Below are 22,118 nucleotides of genomic sequence, written 5' to 3' on the forward strand. Positions count from 1 at the left end.
CATTAAATATGAGCCATACAGAAGTTATTCACTTACCTTCCCTGCGCTGGCGTCCCCGTCTCCATGGCTCCGTCTAACTTCAGCGGCTAATCACCCGATTAGATGCGCTTGCGCAGAAGGGTCTTCTGCTTTCGGCTCCGCCCCCTTCTACGCGTAGCTCCGCTCCCTCGCGTGTGCCGATTCCAGCCTCCTGATTGGCTGGAATCGGTACATGTGACGGGGTGGAGCTACGCAATGACGCGTAGAAGGGGCGGAGCCAGAACGTCGCTGCTGCCGGACCGAGCCGAAGGGAAAAGACCCATCTGCGCAAGCGCGTCTAATCGGGCGATTAGACGCTGAAATTAGACGGAGCCATGGAGACGGAGACGCCAGCGCAGGGAAGGTAAGTGAATAACTTCTGTATGGCTCATATTTAATGCACGATGTATATTACAAAGTGCATTAATATGGCCATATAGAAGTGCTTAACCCCACTTGCTTTCGCGAGACAACCCCTTTAAGTTCTCTCTCAGAACAGGTCATCCATATCCGATCAGTAGGGGTCCACTGCCCAGAACCCGTGACGATTTGTTTCTTGGGCCAGGAACATTACGTTTATCTGTTAAATGGCCTTTCAGCAGCTCAGTCTCATTCAACCGAATTGGACTGAGCTTCTATACCAGACACAGTCGGTATGAAATGTACAGCACTATGCCTAGTAAAGAGGCCACAGCGCTCAACTGAGCACCATGGGTCTATTTAAATAAATGATCAGCAGGGGTTCCGAGTGGTAGACCCCATGGGCCTGAGCACCATGGGCCAACTGAGCACCATGGGCCTCTTCAAATAAATGATCAGCAGGGGTCGCGAGTGGTAGACCCCATGGGCCTGAGCACCATGGGCCTCTTTAAATAAATCCAATCATACTGACCTATCTTGAAGATAGGTTATCAATACCCTAGTCCTGGGAAAACCTTTTAATTTCACCCTATTGAGCATGTCCATAAATACCTGGAAATACTGCTTGACCTTTTCTTGTAAGAAGGTGGGGTTTTCTTTAAGGCACTTTCTGAATTTATTTATCTTCTCTCCAATTTTTAGCAAATCTACAGGATCTCCGTCGTGATTCCAGCAGGTTGCAATGTACTTGTAGAAGGGAAAAACAACATATAAGACTTTGTTCTGTGTTATCACTAATGGGCAATGAGAATTGTGGTATAGCAATTTACATACAACATCCTTTCTGATGTACATTAGACTGAGGCTACTTTTGTAGCAATGTTTAACTTAGCTGACATTTCTGAGACAAATTATCTTAAAGGAGTTGTACCAGGATCACAAGTTATCCCCTATCCTGTGGATAGGGGATAATTTGCTGATTAGTTGGGTTTCAGCACTTAGACCCCCAGTGATTCCAAGAACAAAGGTTCCGTTTCCCCATCCTCCTCACTGCAGCAGGCTTACCGTATACCCACAATGAAGAGGAAACTGAATGGAGCGCAGGTAATGCAAGTGCACGGTCGCTCCATTCACTTTCAACGCAACTGCTGGACATACCCGAGCACTTGCTGCTTGGCTATTTCCATCAGCCCCATTGAAATGAATGAAGTAGGGGCCGCACATGCTTGGCCAACGCTCCTTTCATTCTGTCATCACTGTGGGGGTTGAAACGATCCTGCAGTGAAAAACCTAGGACGACAAGGAATCCCCATGGAGGAGGAGACCTCTATCAATCAGAAAGTTATTCCCTATCCAGTTGGCAGGGGATAACTTGTGATCCTGGTAAACCCCTTTGAGCCATTGAAAAGCTAATGAAAGGATAAACAAACTATGGCACAGAACTTCTTGTTAGCACATCAAGAGTCAAGTTAAATTTTGTTACATCTGTGAATAGAGAATTCCTGTAGTGTGACTTTCCAATTTTAACTATCAAGCAGGAAGACTCTGTGTTGCATGTAACCAAATGCTCTCCTGTTAGCTGCAGCTTTCACTCAATAGTTAGAATTACAAAGTCATACCACAAAGTCTCTATATAGCTCCAGCATGAATAGGACTGTTAAGGAAAAAAGTAATACAGTATAGTCAAACATACTGATGCTAACGAGAGGCCAAAGCTTGTAGACTGATGCTTCATCTGGATCTCGAGCTTGTGGAGAAGCGCTTCAATTCTTTCTGGCTCAAATCCCTTCCTGCAAATAAAGAATAAAACATAATGCCGGGCGTCTGATTAGTCAGCACCCACCGACTCAATCCAGATAATCAGAGTACGATCCGTCAGCAGTAAGCCTAGTGAGAACAACCAGAGCAGCATGGCTCTCTAAAAATTATATATATATATATATATATATATATATATATATATATATATATATATATATTAAAATTTCCAAATCCTGCCATTTTTACACTGACCACTAAGCCTAATAATATTGTGACACTTTAGAGAAAACTTCTCAGCAGTCACTATCATCACATATAGGATTACAGAGGTGACACCCATCTATAGATAACACAGGATCCACCATTCATTATAGGTGTTGTCACAACTCAACTCCTTCAACTCCCTGCACAGAGCAGTCCATAAAACCCTCCCATAGAAGTCAATGGGTCTATTGCGTGAATGACCCATAAGAGAGAACAGGAAATGTCAGACTATTATTAGGCTCAGGGTTTGTTCACACTTGTGTGAACAACCTGCACTGTTTAGCTCTGTTCTACTTCATACAATTGCAAGAGTGGATATGGAAGGTCCAGCACATTCCAGAGCTGAATGGAACCTACTGACTATGGGTTCCGTTCGGTGTTGTAAGGAGCGCTATTGCATCTGGGATTTTCACAGACGTCAGCAACAGGTTCTACAAACAGAACCTCCGACGCAGCTGTAAATGCAACCTAAGCGGTCATTGTGAAAACTGCACAACTTTTTTTTAAAGGAATGCATAGTGACATGAAGAACTAAAAAAAAAATTTAATATATGCTAAACCGTCACAAACAGGTCATTTTCTGATGAAACATTCCCTTTAATCAGCTGTACAATATAGAATATGCACCATAGCATCTACAACACACTTCATTTGTCACTTCATCTAGAATCAGAGTTGAAAGGGACCTCCAGGTCCCTTCCAACTCAATGGAGGATCACTAAATCATCTCAGACAGATGACTGTGCAGCATCTATTAGAAGACTTCCACTGAAGAACAACTCATCACCTTCCGTGGCAACATGTTCCACTCATTCATCACCCTCACTGTCTAATATCTAATTTGTGTCTCCCCTTTCAGTTTCATCCCATTGCTTCTAGTCTTTCCTTGTACAAATGAGAATAGGGCTGATCCCTCTGCACTGTAGCAGCCCTTCAGATAGTTGTAGACAGCTATTAAGTCTCCTCTCAGCCTTCTCTTTTGCAAGATAAACATTCCCAGATCCTTTAACCGTTCCTCATAGGACATGATTTGCAGACCGCTCACCATCTGGTAACGCTTCTATGAACTTGCTCCAGTTTGTCTTTTTTAAAGTAGTGTGCCCAGAACTGGACACAGTATTCCAGATGAGGTCTGACTAAGGAAGAATAGATTGTGAAAATAACCTCATGTGATCTAGATTCTATGCTTCTCTTAATACATCTCAGAATTGTGTTTGTCTCTTTTGCTGTTGCATCACATTGTTGACTCATGCTCACTCTGATCTACCCAAATCTTTTTCACATCTGCTGCTGCTTAGCGCAATTCCTTCCATTCTTTATGCACTTTTTCATTTTTTTGCCCAGATGTAGGACTTTTGTATTTCTTCCTGTTAAATACTATTCTGTTAGTTGCTGCCCGCTGTTCAAACTTGTCTAGAGATTTCTGAATGCTCTCTTCTCTAGTGTTAGCTATTCCTAGCTTTGTGTCAGACAGATTTGATGAGCTTCCCTTATTATATTCTTTAGATATGCCCCCTCTTTCATTTGATAAACACATTTTTCTTCATTTTTAGCATGTGTTAAAGTTCTGTGTTTATTTATCCTGGTGTGTTTAAATATGACCCATTCTTCTTTCATTGTTAACGATTTTCCCAACCTTCTTAGACATTTCTGTCCTTAAGAACATCCAGCCATTGGATTCTTCCTATCCTCTTTCTGAATTCATTAAAATCTGCCTTTCTGGAATCCAACCTTGAGGTCTGATTTTTCGCATGTCTTCCTCCCTTTTATATCCAAAATTCAAAGACAGCATGATCACTGCCTCCTAAGGTCCCAGCCACCCTTACTTCCTCAACCATTCCATCTCTGTTGGTAAGAATTAGATCCATGATAGTAGATCCCCTTGTTTTTTCTTCTACCTTTTGAAAAGATAAAGTTGTCAGCAAGAGCGGATAAGAATTTGTTGGACCCATTACTTTTACCTGAGAGAGATTCCCAACAAATGTCTGGATAGTTAAAATCTCCCATAATCACTATTAGAGATGAGCGAGCATACTCGTTAAGGGACAATAGTCGAGCGAGTATCGTCCTTTTCGAGTACCTGCCTGCTCGTCAGAAAAGGTTCGGGTGCTGGCGGGGGCCCCTCTCGCTTTCTCCTGCTCACTCCCGCAACCCACGGCTCCCGTGTTATCTCCTTGTATTCTTACCCAAACCTTTTGTGAGGGGTCAGGTCTGCAGACAGCAGCCTCTGTTCCTCTCAATAGGGAATCCCCTACAACCACTCCTTTTCTTCACAACACTTCTTTTGTCTCCATCCAAGAGGACTGAGTGTTTACTAGGCTGTTCTTTATGGACAAAGTAATTTCTTGATGTACCTCTGATGTTCTTCTGCTTGAACCTGAAACCGGGTTCCTGAGTAGTATGGGTGCTGACTGACTTCTGATCCCCCTGCTCCTTTGGTTCACATGCTTCCATTCCTCGGCTTTTGCAAATACACTGAACATTTATTTTCCTTCAGGACTCTCCCTTAAGGAAATCTTCATCTTCCTTAATGAGTTTCAATGTAGCTATTCTCTCCTGAAGACTACACACCGTTTCCTCCAATAGACACACAAGCTTGTTTTTCTGGCAGGTCTGTAAACACATACTGAGTTACCCTGAAAATAAGACACTGTCATATTACTTTTGCCCCAAAAGAGGCACAGAGTCTTATTTTCAGGGGGGGTCTATACTTACCTGGTCCGCAGCGTCCCGGTGCCTTGTGCTGCTGGTCTCTGGCGGAGATGAGGCAGTCTGCTGTGTCCTCTGCTCTGAGGTACCTTCTTTCCGGTGACAGGGCTTTGAATTCCCCCGCCTCCAGCAAAGCGAGCGCTGTGATTGGAACAAGTGCCAGCCAATTGCAGCCAGTGCTCGATGAGCCAATCACAAGCAGTGATGTCATTCATTGAATGGCTGTGAATGATCGAGCGCCGGCGGTGATTGGCTGGCGCTCGATCCAATCACAGCGCTCGCTTTGTTGGAGGTGGGGTATTCAAAGCCCCCTCACCAGAAAGAAGAGGATTTCTAAGCGCAGAGGACACGTCAGCCTGCCATGTGGGCCAGGTGGGTATTGATTGGCTTTTTTTTTTATTTTAGCGAGGGCTTATTTTGGGGGGAGGGCTTATATTTCAAGTCTTCCCTGAAAACAGGAGTGGCACTTACTTTCGTGGTAGGTCTTAACTTCGGGTAAACACGGTAGCATACGTTGTGTGGGATCTGTGGTGTGATTCTCCACTCACGTCCTGCTCTCCACGATTACGCTCATCCTCCATTTCAAGATTTCAGAGTCATTACCATCAACAATCACATTCCTGGGCTGGAATCTGAGGCCTACTAACACTACATCTAAATTCCTTCTATTTACCTCTAGTTAAGGATTTCCGCTTCAGGCATTTACCTTGTCAAATGTTATCAGTTGTATGATAATTTGTCATGCTTTTGGTTTCAAGCTCTGTGAAATCACAGTATGTCCTCAAATATATTATAACAAAAAAGGGCACAGATCTGCGCAAGCAGAGAGAAGGAAACAAAGCTAGCGAAAGTGAAGAACAGCAAGCTGCAAGTTGTGCTGAGCATGGATGGATGGATGGATGGATGGATGGATATTAGCTCCCAGACCACTAGTTAGGGACCACGTCATCTGATTGTCAATCCCCCTTTAAGTTTCCAGGTGTATCTGGAACTACATCAATCAATCACAGACTGAGCTCATGTCCAAGTTATGGGCCAAAAAAAAAAAAGAAAGAACAATGCTATTGTAGTTTCATACTTACTCAACGACCTCGTGAATCGTTTTACTTATAATTTCTTTCACGGACTGGACATCATCTTTGCTTATTCCCTGTAATCCAACGCTGAAGTAAGTATCTTTGGTGTAATTGTTAAACCTAGTATGAACAGCAAAAAGAAACAAATTGATGTCTAACTCACACAGTTTACAAATTTTATTTATATTGTCCTCATGTCAGCAGAGTCGCCTGCAAAGCTTAAAGGGGTTGTCTTGCACCGAAACAGGTTTTTTTTTTTTCCATAGGCCCCCCCGTTCGGCGCAGGACAACCCCAATGGATGTGTTAAAAAAAAAACAAAAAACATATTACTTACCCGAATCCCCGCTCTGCGACGTCTTCCTTCTTCCTACTTCTTCCTTCACCAAGATGGCCGCCGGGATCTTCACCGACGATGCACCGCGGGTCCTTTCCCATGGTGCACCATGGGCTCTGTGCGGTCCATTGCCGATTCCAGCCTCCTGATTGTTTCTCCACTGTTTCTCTGTATGGGCTGTTCTTAGATTCAGGTCCCAGCACTGTGAATGTCAAGCGGGCGGTCCCAATCAACTCACCCTCAATGGGTGAAATCAGAAATGATTGACAGTGACCAGGAGGAACCACCCACTTGACACATTCACATCACCAGGAGCCATATCGAAGAGGAGCCCATATGCAAAAATGGGGGCGATTATAGGGGGGAAAAAAAATGGAAGGCCCTCATTGAAGTCAATGGGGTTGCAGCTACAAATAATAAAAATAATCTTTCTTTGTATAGCGCCAATGTATTCCGCAGCACTTTCAAGCATGGTAGAAACACAGACAATACAACAATCCACCGAGGGACGGACAGCTTCCATTGACTGCACCAGAATAGGACATGCTGAGATTTTTTCCCCGTGAGCGGAAACATCGCAGTTGATTTTCGCTCATGGGCAGGAAAAAGCCTTTTGTATAGCATGTCCTATGGGAGTATTTGCTCTCCTCAGATCCCGCAGTGCAAATATGGCCGTGGGCATTTGGCCTTAGTCTTGAATACGAAACACTTTAGTGCGTTTCATAACTCTGCATTGCTCTACAGCTAACACATGGCTATAACATTTTACACAAAAAAACAAGTAGCTCAACACTACAAGAAACAAGCCTCAACGCAGTGTTCTGGCTGTAAACATTAGGTGCGAAGTCACCCTTAAGTGCATCTAACACTGCATTAGTGAATCATTATAATGATAAACTATCCTACCAAAAGTCATTGGACAACTGAACAGAAATCTAAAGTATTTATTTCCACACGCTAGTACTTTGGGTCATATACTCTGTGGCATACTTTCTACTAACGTCTGATACACTTTAGCTGGTACTTCCCTCTATTCATCCTGCGAACATCTGGTGAGTTCTTTCAAAGACGATGCATTAGCTTGTCTACCATGGTGCAAGGAGCGTCATCACTGGACTGTTGAGCAATGTGAAGAATGTTTTATGGAGTGACAGATCCCACTACTCCATCTTCACGTTAGATGGACGTACCTGCGTGTGGAGGATGATGGAGAATGTCACCTGCCTGAGTGTGTTGTGCCAACAGTTAAGTACGGCGGAAGTTCCGTTATGGACTGGGGATGTTTTACGGGCCATGGTCTTGGTCCGTTTGTTGTAGTGGCAAAAGCCATGAACACGGAGTTGTCCTTCTAGACAATAATGTGGTAATACTCTGGGAACGGTCAGCAATACTTCCAACAAGGCAACGAACCTTGTCACAAATCCAACATGGTTTTATGTTTATTTGAAATTATGGATGTTCCACAATTGGACTGGTCTGCACAGAATCCCGACCTGAACCCTACTAAACAGCTTTGGGACAAATTGGAACGTCAGGTCAGGAAATATGAACTGCATCCGTCTTCGGTGAGAGAACTTGAAAAACATTTGCAGGATGAATAGAGGACAATTCCAGCTGAAGTGTATCAGACACTAATAGAAAGTATGCCACAGAGAGTTTCTGATGTCATTAGGGACCAAGCAGCCCAGCTAAGTATTAACCTTTGTAAATAACTACTACTTTCGATTCTTGCTCAGGTGTCCAATTACTTTTGGTAGGATAGTGTAAACTGACTTAGCAAAAGGCGGGATATTATAAGTACAGGGCCACCAAGCTATTATACCAAATGGCTCAAAAACACAGTATAGCAATTTCCATTTTAGGAGTCTGCGGTATGGAGTCTCGATATCCACATAAAGGCCCATTTACACGGAGCGATGATTGATCAAAGATCGCTCAAATGACAGTTTGAGTGAGAGCTGTGAGCAATCATTTTGCATAAACTATTAAGTAGCTACTCAGCTACTTAAGAGCAATTAAGTGTGCAAATAAAGCCTTTAGCTGAATACAGTTAATAGCTAGAGGGCACGTATCAGCTTTAAGTTCCTTTGTTCTCTGACAGGAAACAATGCTATCAGCACTCCCCGTGGAGAACTACTGATGAGGCTGAAAGACGATTTTTAGGTTGGTCTGAATTTAACGATCTGCTAGCACGAAGCACGATGGCCACGCGTTTAGACGCAACAATGATGGCTCAAGTGATCGCTTTTTAGCGATTTTTGAGCGATCATTGCTCCGTGTAAATGGGCCTTAAGCCTGTACAGTAGGGAAAATTAGTCATTATTAAACAGGTGAAGACAGCGAGATGCATGATTTACTGTTTAATGTACTGTATTAGTTCTAGTAAACTATTACAAAAAGGGTACAACATCTCTGATGACTAGGATAGCAGATTTTAATGACAGACCTGCTCTGGTCAGGGACTGAAATTCAATCTGACTAAATAAGTAGGAAAGTAAAGCACAAATGTGAAAAAGCTACCTTACCCAGTATCAGGAGAGAAATCTGTCCCAAGGTTGGCTTCTAGTAAGGCTTTGTAGAAAGGAGAATTTGGTCCATCAACCAACAAAGACGACAAAAGGCTCAATGTAAATGCCTCAAATGAATCTGTAATACTAGTAAACAGGACAAATCATAAGTAGGATATATAATTTCTTTGCTACACAGAGATAACACATACACTGAATGGCCCCTTTATTAATGCCTCAGCCCTCTCATGATTGGAGTTTCCCTGTGTGGAAATTAGACCCCAGAGTGCAGCATTAAAATCAGGTGACAAGTTTTCTGTGGATTAGTTTCAGTGTGAATCCACATTAGATGGGAAAATCAAGTGATCTGAGCGACTTCCAACGAGGTCCGGTCATCAGTGCTAGACTAGCCGGGATGTCACTACCAACCTTGTGGGGGTTTTCTCATGTAACAGTGTGCAGACTATAACCAGAAAGATGCGATTGATTATAAACATGCAGTGAAAGGGGTTCCTGTGGATGGAAGCTATTCACTGCTGAAAGGGGTCAGAGGAGGATGTCAGAAATCATTCTGACCAACAGTCAGGAGCAGCAGAATACAATGCTGGTGCTCTAACCAGTAGGTCTGATCGCATAATTCGCTATTTTGTAGCACAGATGGGCAACAGCAGCAGACAGTCAGCTACAGCACCATTGTGTCTAAGAGAAACAGAAAGACAAGACTCCAGTGGGCAAAAAAGAGCACAAAGATTGTATCACTGAGCAGTGGAGGAACATCACCTGGTCAGATGATTCCAGGTATCTGTTGCCTCGTGCTGATGGGAGGTCACAATTTGGGGCAAGTAGCATGAATCAATGACCCCCTTCCTTTCAGGCTGGTGGAGGTGGAGTAATGGCATGGGGAATGTATTTTTGGCGCACCCTGGGTACTACTATAACTGTGGATGGACGCCACAGATGAACTACTGCAGTTCTGAAGGCTAAAGGTGCTCAATCGCGTTACTAGATAAGGGACTCTTATAAAATGGCTACTCAATGTATATAATACTAAAACGAACAAAATCACCGTATGTATATCTAAAAGACACAATAAATATAAAACAGAAATCTGGCAAGAAAATCGGTCAATCTCTCTGTGGTCTCCTTTTCATCACTCTGAAATAAGAGGAAAAGTGTGCAGAAAAACACTACTCACTCTGATAACAGGAAGCTCATGCTAACCATGGTCTGTTTCGCTGGGTCAGAGGCAAATGTATCCACTCCACAAGTGATGTGATATTCTCTCTGCAAATTACATCATTTTAATTTTATACATTTAAAAAATAAAGTGGTGACCATACAGCTCGCCTGTTTACGGCACTCTGAGTCTGAATACAGCAGCATGCTCGATCATCGCTGTATTCAAACCACTCCTTGCAAAGGTCCACTATTTTAACAACTGATGGTTGTCTCAGAGTTTTGCCCCCAGCCAATCTCCTGGGTAGTTGATAAATGTTTGTATGTGGAATACCCTTTAAGGGATGGCATTTTCTTACTGAAATTGTTCTCATTGGTTTCCTGGCTCCAATTTTGGATTGCTCTTACCCATAAAAGAAATTATTCGAACAACAGAATTATATAGAGGTCAGAACTCAAAAAGAATGCCAAGAACATCATAAGAAAGATACGTATCTCTCTTCTTCCCCACCGCAAGCAGTGGACTGGCTCCAGTGACTCGGCCACTGTCAACGCTGGATGGTGATCACTGCAGCCAATGAGAAACTGCAACATTCTATCCCAAAGCCCTGGTATTAGGGTTCCCAGGATGTGAGTGGTGATGCCATGAGAATGGGAGGGGACACTGTGGGCTCTGATTACCTGCAGCAATCATCTGACTTCCGACCAGCGCTGACAGACAGAGATTCACCGAATACGCTCTTCTTGTACCCTTACCTGGAAGCAGAGGTACGTATCTATTCAGTTGTCATTTTACAGCATTCCCAACCATTTAAAGTGATACTGCAATTTTATTTTATTTTTTTTAAGAGTGTACAGATTAGGCGATTCTAAGTATTTTTTCGATATATGCTTAACTAACCTAATCTGTATATTTTTCCTTCAAAACCCCCTCTTTTGCTATGCAACTAGGTGAAAACATTGCTAGAAAGTTGCAAGAAAAATGTGTATTCACCTAACAGCATAGCAGAAGAGGGCGCTCCAGCTGTGTCTGCACTGTTCTCTGGTGCAGCTGCAGACAGCTGTTTTCATTAGAAAACTTGAAGCCTGTTTTATATATTTTGTTCAGTTTTACAAACATAATATTTTCTTCTATTTCTCTTCTGCCTCTGCTCATCTGTAGCCCAGTGGCACACTGTGTATGGAGGGGCCATTCGGTGCTGCAGACGGCTTCTCCCCTTCACAGCGCTCGCTCTCCACTGGACCTCATGTACTGTCAAGGTATCAGTGCATAAGGTGGTCATATATAATACTGTACACCCAATGCAGTAAGACCCTGAGATGATGCAAGTGCTGTGAAGGTATACTGCCTTACAGTTGAAACAGAATAAGGATTTTCTAAGACGACAAAGGAAAAAAAAATGAGCCTACCATACTGCTCCATCTCTGCTGTACAGGAACCTCAGTGTGCGGATCAATGGATTGAAACTTGGTCAAGGCATCTTCATGAATTTGTTTTAAGTGCTGCTCCAATGGAAGATTGCCATAGGTGAAGAACCTACAGAAGAAAAGCAAATGCAAACAACTTCCATGTTACCAGATGGCAGCGATACTCAGCTAGTAAAGATATTTAATCCATTACATTTCCCTTTTATAAAAGCAAATCCTGTCTACAACCAAATCTGAAACACAATAGCGGAAAGAAATGTATCACTTGTGCCATGTTTAAGCAGTAAAAAAGTAGCAAAATTTGTCACACGCCATATTTACAGCTTTTATATGTTCTGACGTTTTCAGTTACTTTTTAAATACTAGGTGGGATTTATTTGGGGAGTGTAGCCTCCTGTGGACAGATTTACACCAGAAACTCACATTATATCACAAATCTATGCATGCTCATAGCAAGCAGAAATTTGAACACCGGGCCTGCAAACAGGTAACAATAGCGTGCACCTCTATGTAAGGCCACTCTCACACATGCGCTTATAAAAACGCTGCGTTTACTGCGTCTTCAGCTGTGTTGACATGCATTTTTCACAGCATTGGACTGCTTTTCAGCTGCGTTTTAAGCACAGTTATAAACGCAGCCAAGCAAGTTGATAATGCCAGAACTGAAAAAACATTGTCAAAAACGTGCTGAAAACGCACCCCATTAATTTCAATAGGCAAAGCATCGCATTTTAAACCCTGAAACGCATGAAAATAGAACAGACAGCGCTTGAAAAACGCTGCGTTTCAGCGCATGTCTAAGAAACCTTAATGAAACCAATGGTAGCGTTTAGCGCTGCACTGAAAACGCAGGGTTAAATGCTGGAAAAACCGCATGTGTGAGATTGGCCTAATCCTGAACATGTTACCCCAAGTGAATTTAAGATTAATGGGATTTTCCAGGCAGTTACTAATAACCTATTCTCAGGATAGGTCAGCAATAGCTGGTTGGCAAGGGTCTGCTGCTCGCCCCCCTGACAGATCAACTGTTTGGGTGCTTGCCATCAGCACCATAACACACAGAGCACCGAGTGGAAACAGATTGCTCCAACCCATGCAGTGCATGTGCAATTATTGTAGGCACAATTGTCATTGACTGTAATGGCAGCTGCACAGCGCGCCTGCAAAATTACCAGTGCTGGCCATTACACAGGGGTCAGGGTCATCTGCCTCCTCTCTGTACGCTGTGTGTTTCTGCCGATGACAGTGAGTACCCGAACAGCTCATGGGTCAGGAATCCAAGCAGAAGACCCCAACTGATTAGTTACTGACGTTTTATCCTGAGGACAGGTCATCAACAACATTTGCCTGAAAAATGCTTTTAAGGTTGGTGTATGAGATGCAAGTCTTAGTAACTGCACCCCCCCCCCCAATATTTGTTCCTAATTACTCTGTATTAAAGAGTTGTGTCATCCAAGACAACCCCATTCAAAATGCAGTAACTGAACCAATCTCATCTCATGTTCTACTTACAGCACACACCTGTTTAGCTATGGAAAGTCATGGCCAGCAGGTAATGTTGTATTACATGGTGGCCATGAAGTTGAACAGCCATCCTTGTAATACAAGGATGACTTGTGTTCCCCAGAGCGGTTCTCCATTCTGGCTCATGGGAGGGGGGGGAATGTTGCAAGCAGAAAGCTCATCTACAATGTCCATGTGGCCTAATAAGGCATACAGACGGGGTCCATTTTAATGAGGCTATAACTTTAAAACTGGAGATTTAAATCAACCTCTGGAAGCATAACAGTCTAATATAATCCTAAAGAGAAAGAAAAAAGTAAAGACAGAAAAAAAACCTCTCCATATAACTGGAAGAGATATGAAGTCTGTACTGTGAGCACAATTTAAGATCCATGTTGATATAGCTTTGAAGTTGCTAAACTGGAATGGTGCACAGCGTGTGATATCAACGTTCCTACGTTGTACCTGGCATTGCTTGGGTGGTAGTGAGTGGCATGGAATTGCTTCAGCTGATTCCAGGTGAGATCTGGGATGTCTAACGGTTCTCCTCCAGATACCACAGAATATGTGTGGTCTGAAAGAAGCTTGTTCTGCAGCTGCTGTGAAAATACTCTCTCATTATCCGTCTAAGGGAAACAAAATACGTATCTTACTGTAAGTTATTAAACAAGCAACATTTACCATTCATCTAAATACATTCAATATTGAAACTGCAACGCCAAGAAAGTCAAGCCATAGGCCACCTGCAGACGGCCAGGTCGGATTCCGCATGTGGGATCCCGCAGCGGAATCAGACCCTGCGCTCGGCCAGTGACCCCTACGTACCTGTCCGCAATCTTTATAATCTGTGCTGCGGATGTGCCAGCTGGCGCACATGCGCAGTACAGATTATGCCGCGCTGTCGCTAGGCATTGACGCGGATCCCGCGACCCTTCCGCAATGATGTCTGCGGGTGGGTTAACTTCTATTGACTTGAATGGAAATCATCCGTTTGGAATACGTCCAGAATTGCAGCATGCTAAAATTTCTCCTATACGAGCGGAAAATCGCAATCTATTTCCGCTCATGTAGGCATATTGAAGAATTACAAGGTATCTTTAAAATATGCAAATGTTTAGATTTTCAAGCACATAACTGTGGCATGTGGGAGGGGCCTCAATGCTATAAAAGCCAAACCGAAAGAAAAGTTTTTCATCCACATGAATCCTCAATCAGATCAAGTCTTATGCAAGGTCTCCTGTTTGTCAACATGCATTCACTTTTCACGTGCAAAAGTTTCCAGTCTTTTGCACATGAAATCTCATTTGTCCGAGATCAGAATAGTGTTCTGTAGTGATGAGCGAGCATACTCGCTAAGGGCAATGCTTGCTCGAGCAATTGCCCTTAGCGAGTACCTGCCCGCTCGAGAGAAAAGGTTCGGCTGCCGGCGGTGGGCAGGGAGCAGCGGAGAGCGGGGAGATCTCTCTCTCCCTCTCTCTGCCCCCGCTCCCCCTGCTCACTGCCGCAACTCACCCCTAACCCGCACCAGCACCCGAACTTTTTCTCTTGAGCGGGCAGGTACTCGCTAAGGGCAATGCTCGCTCGAGCAATTGCCCTTAGCAAGTATGCTCGCTCATCTCTAGTGTTCTGTACTCTGGGGCCAGAAGCATGATAACAGCCAAGTGGGTATGCTATGCCGTTTCATGTAAAACCCAACCAACCTTGGTCACCACATATGGTGTATCCTGCAGACATGGCATAAAAGTCTAAAATCGAAAATACCCATTTACAAAAAAAAAAAAAAGAAACTCACAAATGCACCCTTCATCTCATTGAACACAATGCCCTTAAATATCAGGGGTGAAGTGGAATCAGTGGGATTTTCATGCTCTAGTCTCCATCCTTCTTGCCTGTAAAAATTGAGAAAGAATTCAGTATACAGAAAGTATTATGTGGCGTCAGAAAATAGTGTTCCTATTAAATCAATGTTACCAGAAGTCCAGTTCTCTCAGACACGGGAAAAATACAGCATCTAAATAGACAGACAGGAGGTTCTGGAAGTCCTTGGCATTTTGAGTTGAGAACGGGTACATTGTGTAATCGCTGGCTGCAGAAATAACATTAGAAGAGATTGTTACATGTACTCAGGTCCAGTTATGCTATGCTGTGATTCTAGGAGTATAAAATCTATATATATATAAAGCTGAAAGCCCTCACTCACTGACTCACTCACTGACTCGTCAAAAGTTCTCCAACTTCCTGATGTCGTAGAAACGTGAAATTTGGCACAAGCATAGATTATCTCCAAAATAGGAAAAGTAATTGGGTCCCAACTCGATTATTCAATTCTAGCGCAAAAGAATTGGCGTCGAAATTTTACGTGCGGAATGTAATTTTTTCACTTTCCGGTGTCATAGAAACGGGAAATTTGGCACGAGCATTGATTATGTCATAAATAGGAAAAGCTAATGGGTCCCAACTCGATTATTCAATTCTAAGCGCAAAAGAATTAGTGTCCAAATTTTATGTACGTAATCTAATTCTCTCACTTCCTGATGTCATTTTATATAAAGGAAACGTCGCATGGTTACCTCCACGTGGTGTTTCCTGGGTAACGCAGAGAACTATGCCAAATGGTGAACATATGTTTTTCCTCAGTATCTCTAAAGTAACCACGACTTCATAAGATTTTCCGTGTGAACACCAGATAAACACCAGTACCAAATTAACTCGGGCGAAGCCGGGTATATTAGTTAGTAATTTATAAAAGAGTCAGGCTTCCTGTCCACGGGCCACCGCCGGGAAGCAGGAGCCAGCAGACGAACCTCTGCGGTGAGCCTGAAAGGTAAGTTCACTGCGAAGAATCGCAGCAATTCGCAGCATGCTGTGATTTGCCTGCCGTGAGCAGAGAATCGCTAGGATTCTCCGCTCGCGGACAGGGGGGGCTGTGCTTTCCATAGCAACGCTATGGAAAGCGTTCACTACGTTACCCACGGATGGATTATCGCCGCGGGGAACACAATGCAAAAACGCTAGTGGACAGGCAGCCTTAGTGAGGCGCTGGTAGTCTGCAAGCTGTCACGCTGTCATTGAAATGAATGTCATGCATATGCACGTCATTCGTGTGGGGACTGTTGCAACCCTTGCTCTTGGCATCTGTCCCAGCAATTGGACATCCGCTGACCATAAAGTTAGTCTGATCTGCTGGATAGACTTTCAAAAAGTCTAAATTCTTATTTTTCCATTGATGTAGCTATCTGAGGGCTTGTTTATTTGCAGACCAAGTTGTATTTTCAATGGTGCAAATTAATATACCATTTAATGTGCTGAAAAATGTAAGAAATTTTAAGCTGAGTGAAATTGTAAAAAAAACCTGCAATTTTGCCACTTTTAGAGGGCAAAGGGGTGGGTCTTGTTTTTATAGTGTACATTCTGGGGCAACAATGGCATGATAACTTTATTCTGTGGGTCAGTACAATTGCGACAATACCAGATTTAGAATTTTTTTGCTGTATTTAAAAAAAAAAATCTTTCAAAAAAGTTTTCTGACCACCATAACACTTATTTTCCCTTCAATAAGCTGCGCAAGAGCTTATTTACAAACCCTATGCACAGAGGAACGTACATATACTGTGGCACTGAAGGGTTAAACATACGTAACTTTAAGTAAATCGCTAAACAAGGTTCCAGTAGTTTTCATCATAGAATACTCTGAAGTGGCGGGAACGTAAAGTGCTCCTACCTGTGAACGCATTCATAAATGTGGATAGGGATCGATTTAACATCTTGAAGAAAGGGTCTCTACATGGATACTTCTGGGAACCGCATAAAACTGTATGTTCCAGAATGTGCGGGACTCCGGTGCTGTCCAGGGGGGTCGTCCGAAACTGTACACTGAAAAACAGGAAGATGTGTATTTAGTACCTTTGAGAGAGGAGGGTGGATAGTTTTCTAACTGGTTTAAACTTAGTCGTGAAGCATTGCTGCTTAGATGGTTACAGGCGTATAACATGGTTTCTTTCTTCATTAACAGCACCACACATGTCCACAGGTTGTATCAGGTATTGCAGCTCTTCTCCATTGAAGTTCATAGAGCGGAGCTGCAAAACCAGACAGCTTGAATTAAATATGGCACCTTTCTTTCTAATCTCCTACAACCTCTTCAACATAAAATAGGGGTCATCTGCCTTGCTGGAGGAGCTTGTGGGAGGCGCTCTATCACAGTGCCACCAGGCAACAAGCAGTAGTTTAACACTACAGATCTATGCACCCTTTACAAGGGACGATTCTCGTTTCAACAGAGCGCACACACGAGTGACGTCACCGCTAGTTGTTTGCATGCATGGCGAATGTTTAGACAGGCAGATCACTGAGAATTGTTCATTTGTCGCTCAGTGCTTCATTCTATATGAAGCACTGAGCAGGGAGCGTTTAGAAGTAACGAGATGTGAGCAAGCCAACGATAATTTTTATGCTGGCTGAAACTGAGCGACAAACAAGAGCTTGCGTTTAGACATAACACTTGTCGTGCACTTTCGTTCGTTTGACAATAGTTACGTGTAAATGGGCCTTAACTACAGGGTGGACCACGTGAAAAGTAGGCTGGCACTACGCTCCTTTGAAATCTGCCTGATAAAAAAAAAATAATAAAATCTATATTTGTTGACCAAAGCAACCAATCTCAGCGCAGTTTTTATTTCTTAGAGTGTGGAGGTAAAATGAAAGCTGCGCTGTGGTTGGTTGCTAGAGACAGATTTTTTTTTTTAAACAGCTATCACACGAGTGTGGTGCTGGTCTACTTTTCCGTAGTCCACCCTATATAACGGTTTGATGGATTGCAGTAAGAAGACAACTGAACCAGGAAAATAAATGACCAAGTTCAAGGGGTTGTCCAGTTACTTTTGCACTTACAAGAATATTAATGGGATCGATTGTCCATGTGAAATCTACTTCCAAAATCCTTCTTTCCTACAGAAAACACCCCAGTTATATGACATTCAAAGCTGCTCTGTGCGCTGTCCCGGTGACGTCCCGTTCTCTTTAGAGTACTTGGCTTCCAGCCAGTACTGGGAACGGTGACGTCTGTAGTGGGGGTGGGTTTGACTTTCTGAAACGGTCTACAGAACACAGACATTAGAACTTCCCGTCTTCCTACAAGGATGAGGTCGTCTCTATTACGTAATCAGCAGAGAAGAATGACAAGCAGCCCCCTCCAGACTGAACACTAATGATCATACCACTTTTCTATAGATGTTCATATTGGTAAGACTATCATTACTTCCTCCTTCTATGTATTATACATTACACACACACACCGATTGATAGGAGTAGGGAGAAAATAATGCACACTATCCAGCTTTTTGAGAAACCATCATGCATGCGAGATGGAGGTTTTGAGCGACTGTTGGTTGTTAAGTATACCCATCATCCGCTGTGTATAGAGCAGACTCCGTTCCCAAGACCCCTATAGACACCGACACCTGATGTACGCTGTACATGTACAAGGGGGTCCAAACACTGGAAACCTTAGCAATCCTAGCACACCTGAATGCCCCAGGTGAATGGAGTTGTGGTATACATGCTCGACCAACAATCAAGTCACTTCTATGGGATACAGGAAGATTGCCAAGCACATAGATCTCCATATATCCCATGGAAGTGAATGGAGTGGAGGTCATGCATGCACACCGCTGCTCCTTTCACATGAAGCATTTGGATGGTCTACTGTTAGCATACATTTGGACTCCCCAGTGATCAGACATTTATTCCCTATCCTGTGGATAAGGGATAAATGTGTCTAGTAGGAAAACACATTTAAAAGGTTATGGACACCTTTGGGGGGACAATTTGTTTTCCACTTAAATGCATGGATTGTAGGCTCATCATTGGCACAGCTTGGCTTCTACATATCAATGTAAACAGAACCTGCAGTCTACAGGTACTTTTCACAGCAGTGCCGTGCATCAAAGAGCCCACACAGTCATCCCAACATTTATCACTACTGTGGTTTAGTATAGGAGTGATAATCGCTCATTAAATAGAGGTGGAGTGTGCCTGGGATCTCTTCCGCCCATCTGCCTTCATTCATAGATGAACAACTGCCTGTTTACACAGGCTGACAGTTGCTCGGTTTTTAGGTTAGATGAAAACCAAGTGACTCGGACAAGTAAACAATTCTTACTCGCTTGCCCTGTTGGATTAAATATTTACATGGGGCAATTGTAACTCGTAATTGCTCATTTGAGCGATCTCTCAGGCAACGTTTAGCCCATGTAAAAGTACTCTTGGCCTCAACAGGAGATCGGACAGTGCGACTGGACTGGTGCTTGGTTTCCCTCCTGCATGTTATCAGCTAATTTATGACCAATCTTTGTTGTGGACACAAATGAGCCAATAAGTGTAGGCCAAGGACTGGAAGCTAAGCCAGCAGTGCAGCCCCACGGAGGGATTTCATATTGTTTCTATATACAGTGATATGTAGAAGCTGTAGAAGACAAAGGATGCAAATGTTCATCAAACCCTATTGCAAAAATGATTGACAGACAGACAGGCACGCACACACGCACACGTTTGCCCCCAAAGGTTTCTATAGCTTTTACATTTGAAAGGCTGTCCACTATTAGAGAGCTGTCAATTCTATCATCACATTTTGCAGCAGTGCTCCCTTCCAATATATATATATATATATATATATATATATATATATATATATATATATATATATATACACACTACCGTTCAAAAGTTTGGGGTCACATTGAAATGTCCTTATTTTTGAAGGAAAAGCACTGTACTTTTCAATGAAGATAACTTTAAACTAGTCCTAACTTTAAATAAATGCACTCTATACATTGCTAATGTGGTAAATGACTATTCTAGCTGCAAATGTCTGGTTTTTTGTGCAATATCTACAAAGGTGTATAGAGGCCCATTTCCAGCAACTATCACTCCAGTGTTCTAATGGTACAATGTGTTTGCTCATTGGCTCAGAAGGCTAATTGATGATTAGAAAACCCTTGTGCAATCATGTTCACACATCTGAAAACAGTCTAGCTCGTTACAGAAGCTACAAAACTGACCTTCCTGTGAGCAGATTGAGTTTCTGGAGTATCACATTTGTGGGGTCAATTAAACGCTCAAAATGGCCAGAAAAAGAGAACTTTCATCTGAAACTCGACAGTCTATTCTTGTTCTTAGAAATGAAGGCTATTCCATGCGAGAAATTGCTAAGAAATTGAAGATTTCCTACAACGGTGTGTACTACTCCCTTCAGAGGACAGCACAAACAGGCTCTAACCAGAGTAGAAAAAGAAGTGGGAGGCCGCGTTGCACAACTAAGCAAGAAGATAAGCACATTAGAGTCTAGTTTGAGAAACAGACGCCTCACAGGTACCCAACTGGCATCTTCATAAAATAGTACCCGCAAAACACCAGTGTCAACATCTACAGTGAAGAGGCGGCTGCGGGATTTTGGGCTTCAGGGCAGAGTGGCAAAGAAAAAGCCATATCTGAGACTGGCCAATAAAAGAAAAAGATTAAGATGGGCAAAAGAACACAGACATTGGACAGAGGAAGACTGGAAAAAAGTGTTGTGGACGGATGAATCCAAGTTTGAGGTGTTTGGATCACAAAGAAGAACGTTTGTGAGACGCAGAACAAATGAAAAGATGCTGGAAGAATGCCTGACGCCATCGGTTAAGCATGGTGGAGGTAATGTGATGGTCTGGGGTTGCTTTGGTGCTGGTAAGGTGGGAGATTTGTACAGGGTAAAAGGGATTCTGAATAAGGAAGGCTATCACTCCATTTTGCAACGCCATGCCATACCCAGTGGACAGCGCTTGATTGGAACCAATTTCATCCTACAACAGGACAATGACCCTAAACACACCTCCAAATTGTGCAAGAGCTATTTACAGCAGAAGCAGGCAGCTGGTATTCTATCGGTAATGGAGTGGCCAGTGCAGTCACCAGATCTGAACCCCATTGAGCTGTTGTGGGAGCAGCTTGACCGTATGGTACGCCAGAAGTGCCCATCCAACCAATCCAACTTGTGGGAGATGCTTCTAGAAGCGTGGGGTGCAATTTCTCAAGCTTACCTCAACAAATTAACAGCTAGAATGTCAAAGGTGTGCAATGCTGTAATTGCTGCAAAAGGAGGATTCTTTGACGAAAGCAAAGTTTGATGTAAAAACAATGTTATTTCAAATACAAATCATTATTTCTAACCTTGTCAATGTCTTGACTCTATTTTCTATTCATTTCACAACGCATGGTGGTGAATAAGTGTGACTTTTCATGGAAAACACAAAATTGTTTGGGTGACCCCAAACTTTTGAACGGTAGTGTATATGAGCATCTATAAGTTGGAAGGGGGCACTGCTGCAAAATGTGAGGATAGAATTGACAGCTCTCTAATAGTGGACAGCCTTTCAAATGCAAAAGCTATAGAAACCTTTGGGGGCAAACAGTGTGTGTGTGTGTGTGCGTGTGTGGGGCTGACAATCATTTTTGCAATAGGGTTTGATGAACATTTGCATCCAATGCACACAGCGATTAGAGATATATATATATATATATATATATATTCTAATCGCTGTGTGCATTGATGTTGAACCTCTGTCTCAACAGAACGACAGAGCAAAGGCATATAAAATGCAAACAAAGCAATTTAAATATAAGAAACCACTACAAATGCTCGATATGAAGTGAGAAATTCTATATTACTGTAAATACTGTAATACAGACTAAAGAAAACAGCGCATCAGTGTGGATTGTGATGTACTGGAGTTTACATACATCATATATACATGTGTGTAGTGAATGGCGGCATCATTGCTCCTTTGTGGTATACCTGAATAAGTTATTTGAGTCTTCTCTTGCAACATGCAGATATTTTGCGCCGGTGCCTTCATGGTCGAGCTTTACTGCAGTTAAAAACAAATCAGGAACAGGAGTCACCTGTAGTGAAATAATGTATATTTTATATATTAAATAACGTTTAT

The 22,118-nt window shown here is 42.9% G+C and overlaps 1 protein-coding gene across 2 annotated transcripts in view; it reads right to left on the reverse strand.

Annotated features, from left to right (window-relative positions):
- PITRM1 (pitrilysin metallopeptidase 1) overlaps positions 1–22,118 on the reverse strand; it is a 56,269-nt gene that overhangs the window by 25,988 nt on the left and 8,163 nt on the right. Inside the window, exons 3-13 of one of the 2 annotated variants that reach the window (XM_066585597.1) lie at positions 21,968–22,074; positions 16,859–17,010; positions 15,109–15,223; positions 14,930–15,026; positions 13,603–13,763; positions 11,617–11,743; positions 10,226–10,314; positions 9,049–9,177; positions 6,195–6,308; positions 2,072–2,168; positions 991–1,125 (exon numbers count right to left, since the gene is read on the reverse strand). In XM_066585597.1, coding sequence (XP_066441694.1) covers positions 991–1,125; positions 2,072–2,168; positions 6,195–6,308; positions 9,049–9,177; positions 10,226–10,314; positions 11,617–11,743; positions 13,603–13,763; positions 14,930–15,026; positions 15,109–15,223; positions 16,859–17,010; positions 21,968–22,074 — 1,323 coding nt within the window. The remainder of the gene's footprint in view (positions 1–990; positions 1,126–2,071; positions 2,169–6,194; positions 6,309–9,048; positions 9,178–10,225; positions 10,315–11,616; positions 11,744–13,602; positions 13,764–14,929; positions 15,027–15,108; positions 15,224–16,858; positions 17,011–21,967; positions 22,075–22,118) is intronic. The other variant, XM_066585598.1, reaches the window with a different exon arrangement.

The sequence above is a fragment of the Eleutherodactylus coqui genome, chromosome 12, assembly GCF_035609145.1.
Source record: "Eleutherodactylus coqui strain aEleCoq1 chromosome 12, aEleCoq1.hap1, whole genome shotgun sequence".
NCBI lineage: Eukaryota > Metazoa > Chordata > Amphibia > Anura > Eleutherodactylidae > Eleutherodactylus > Eleutherodactylus coqui.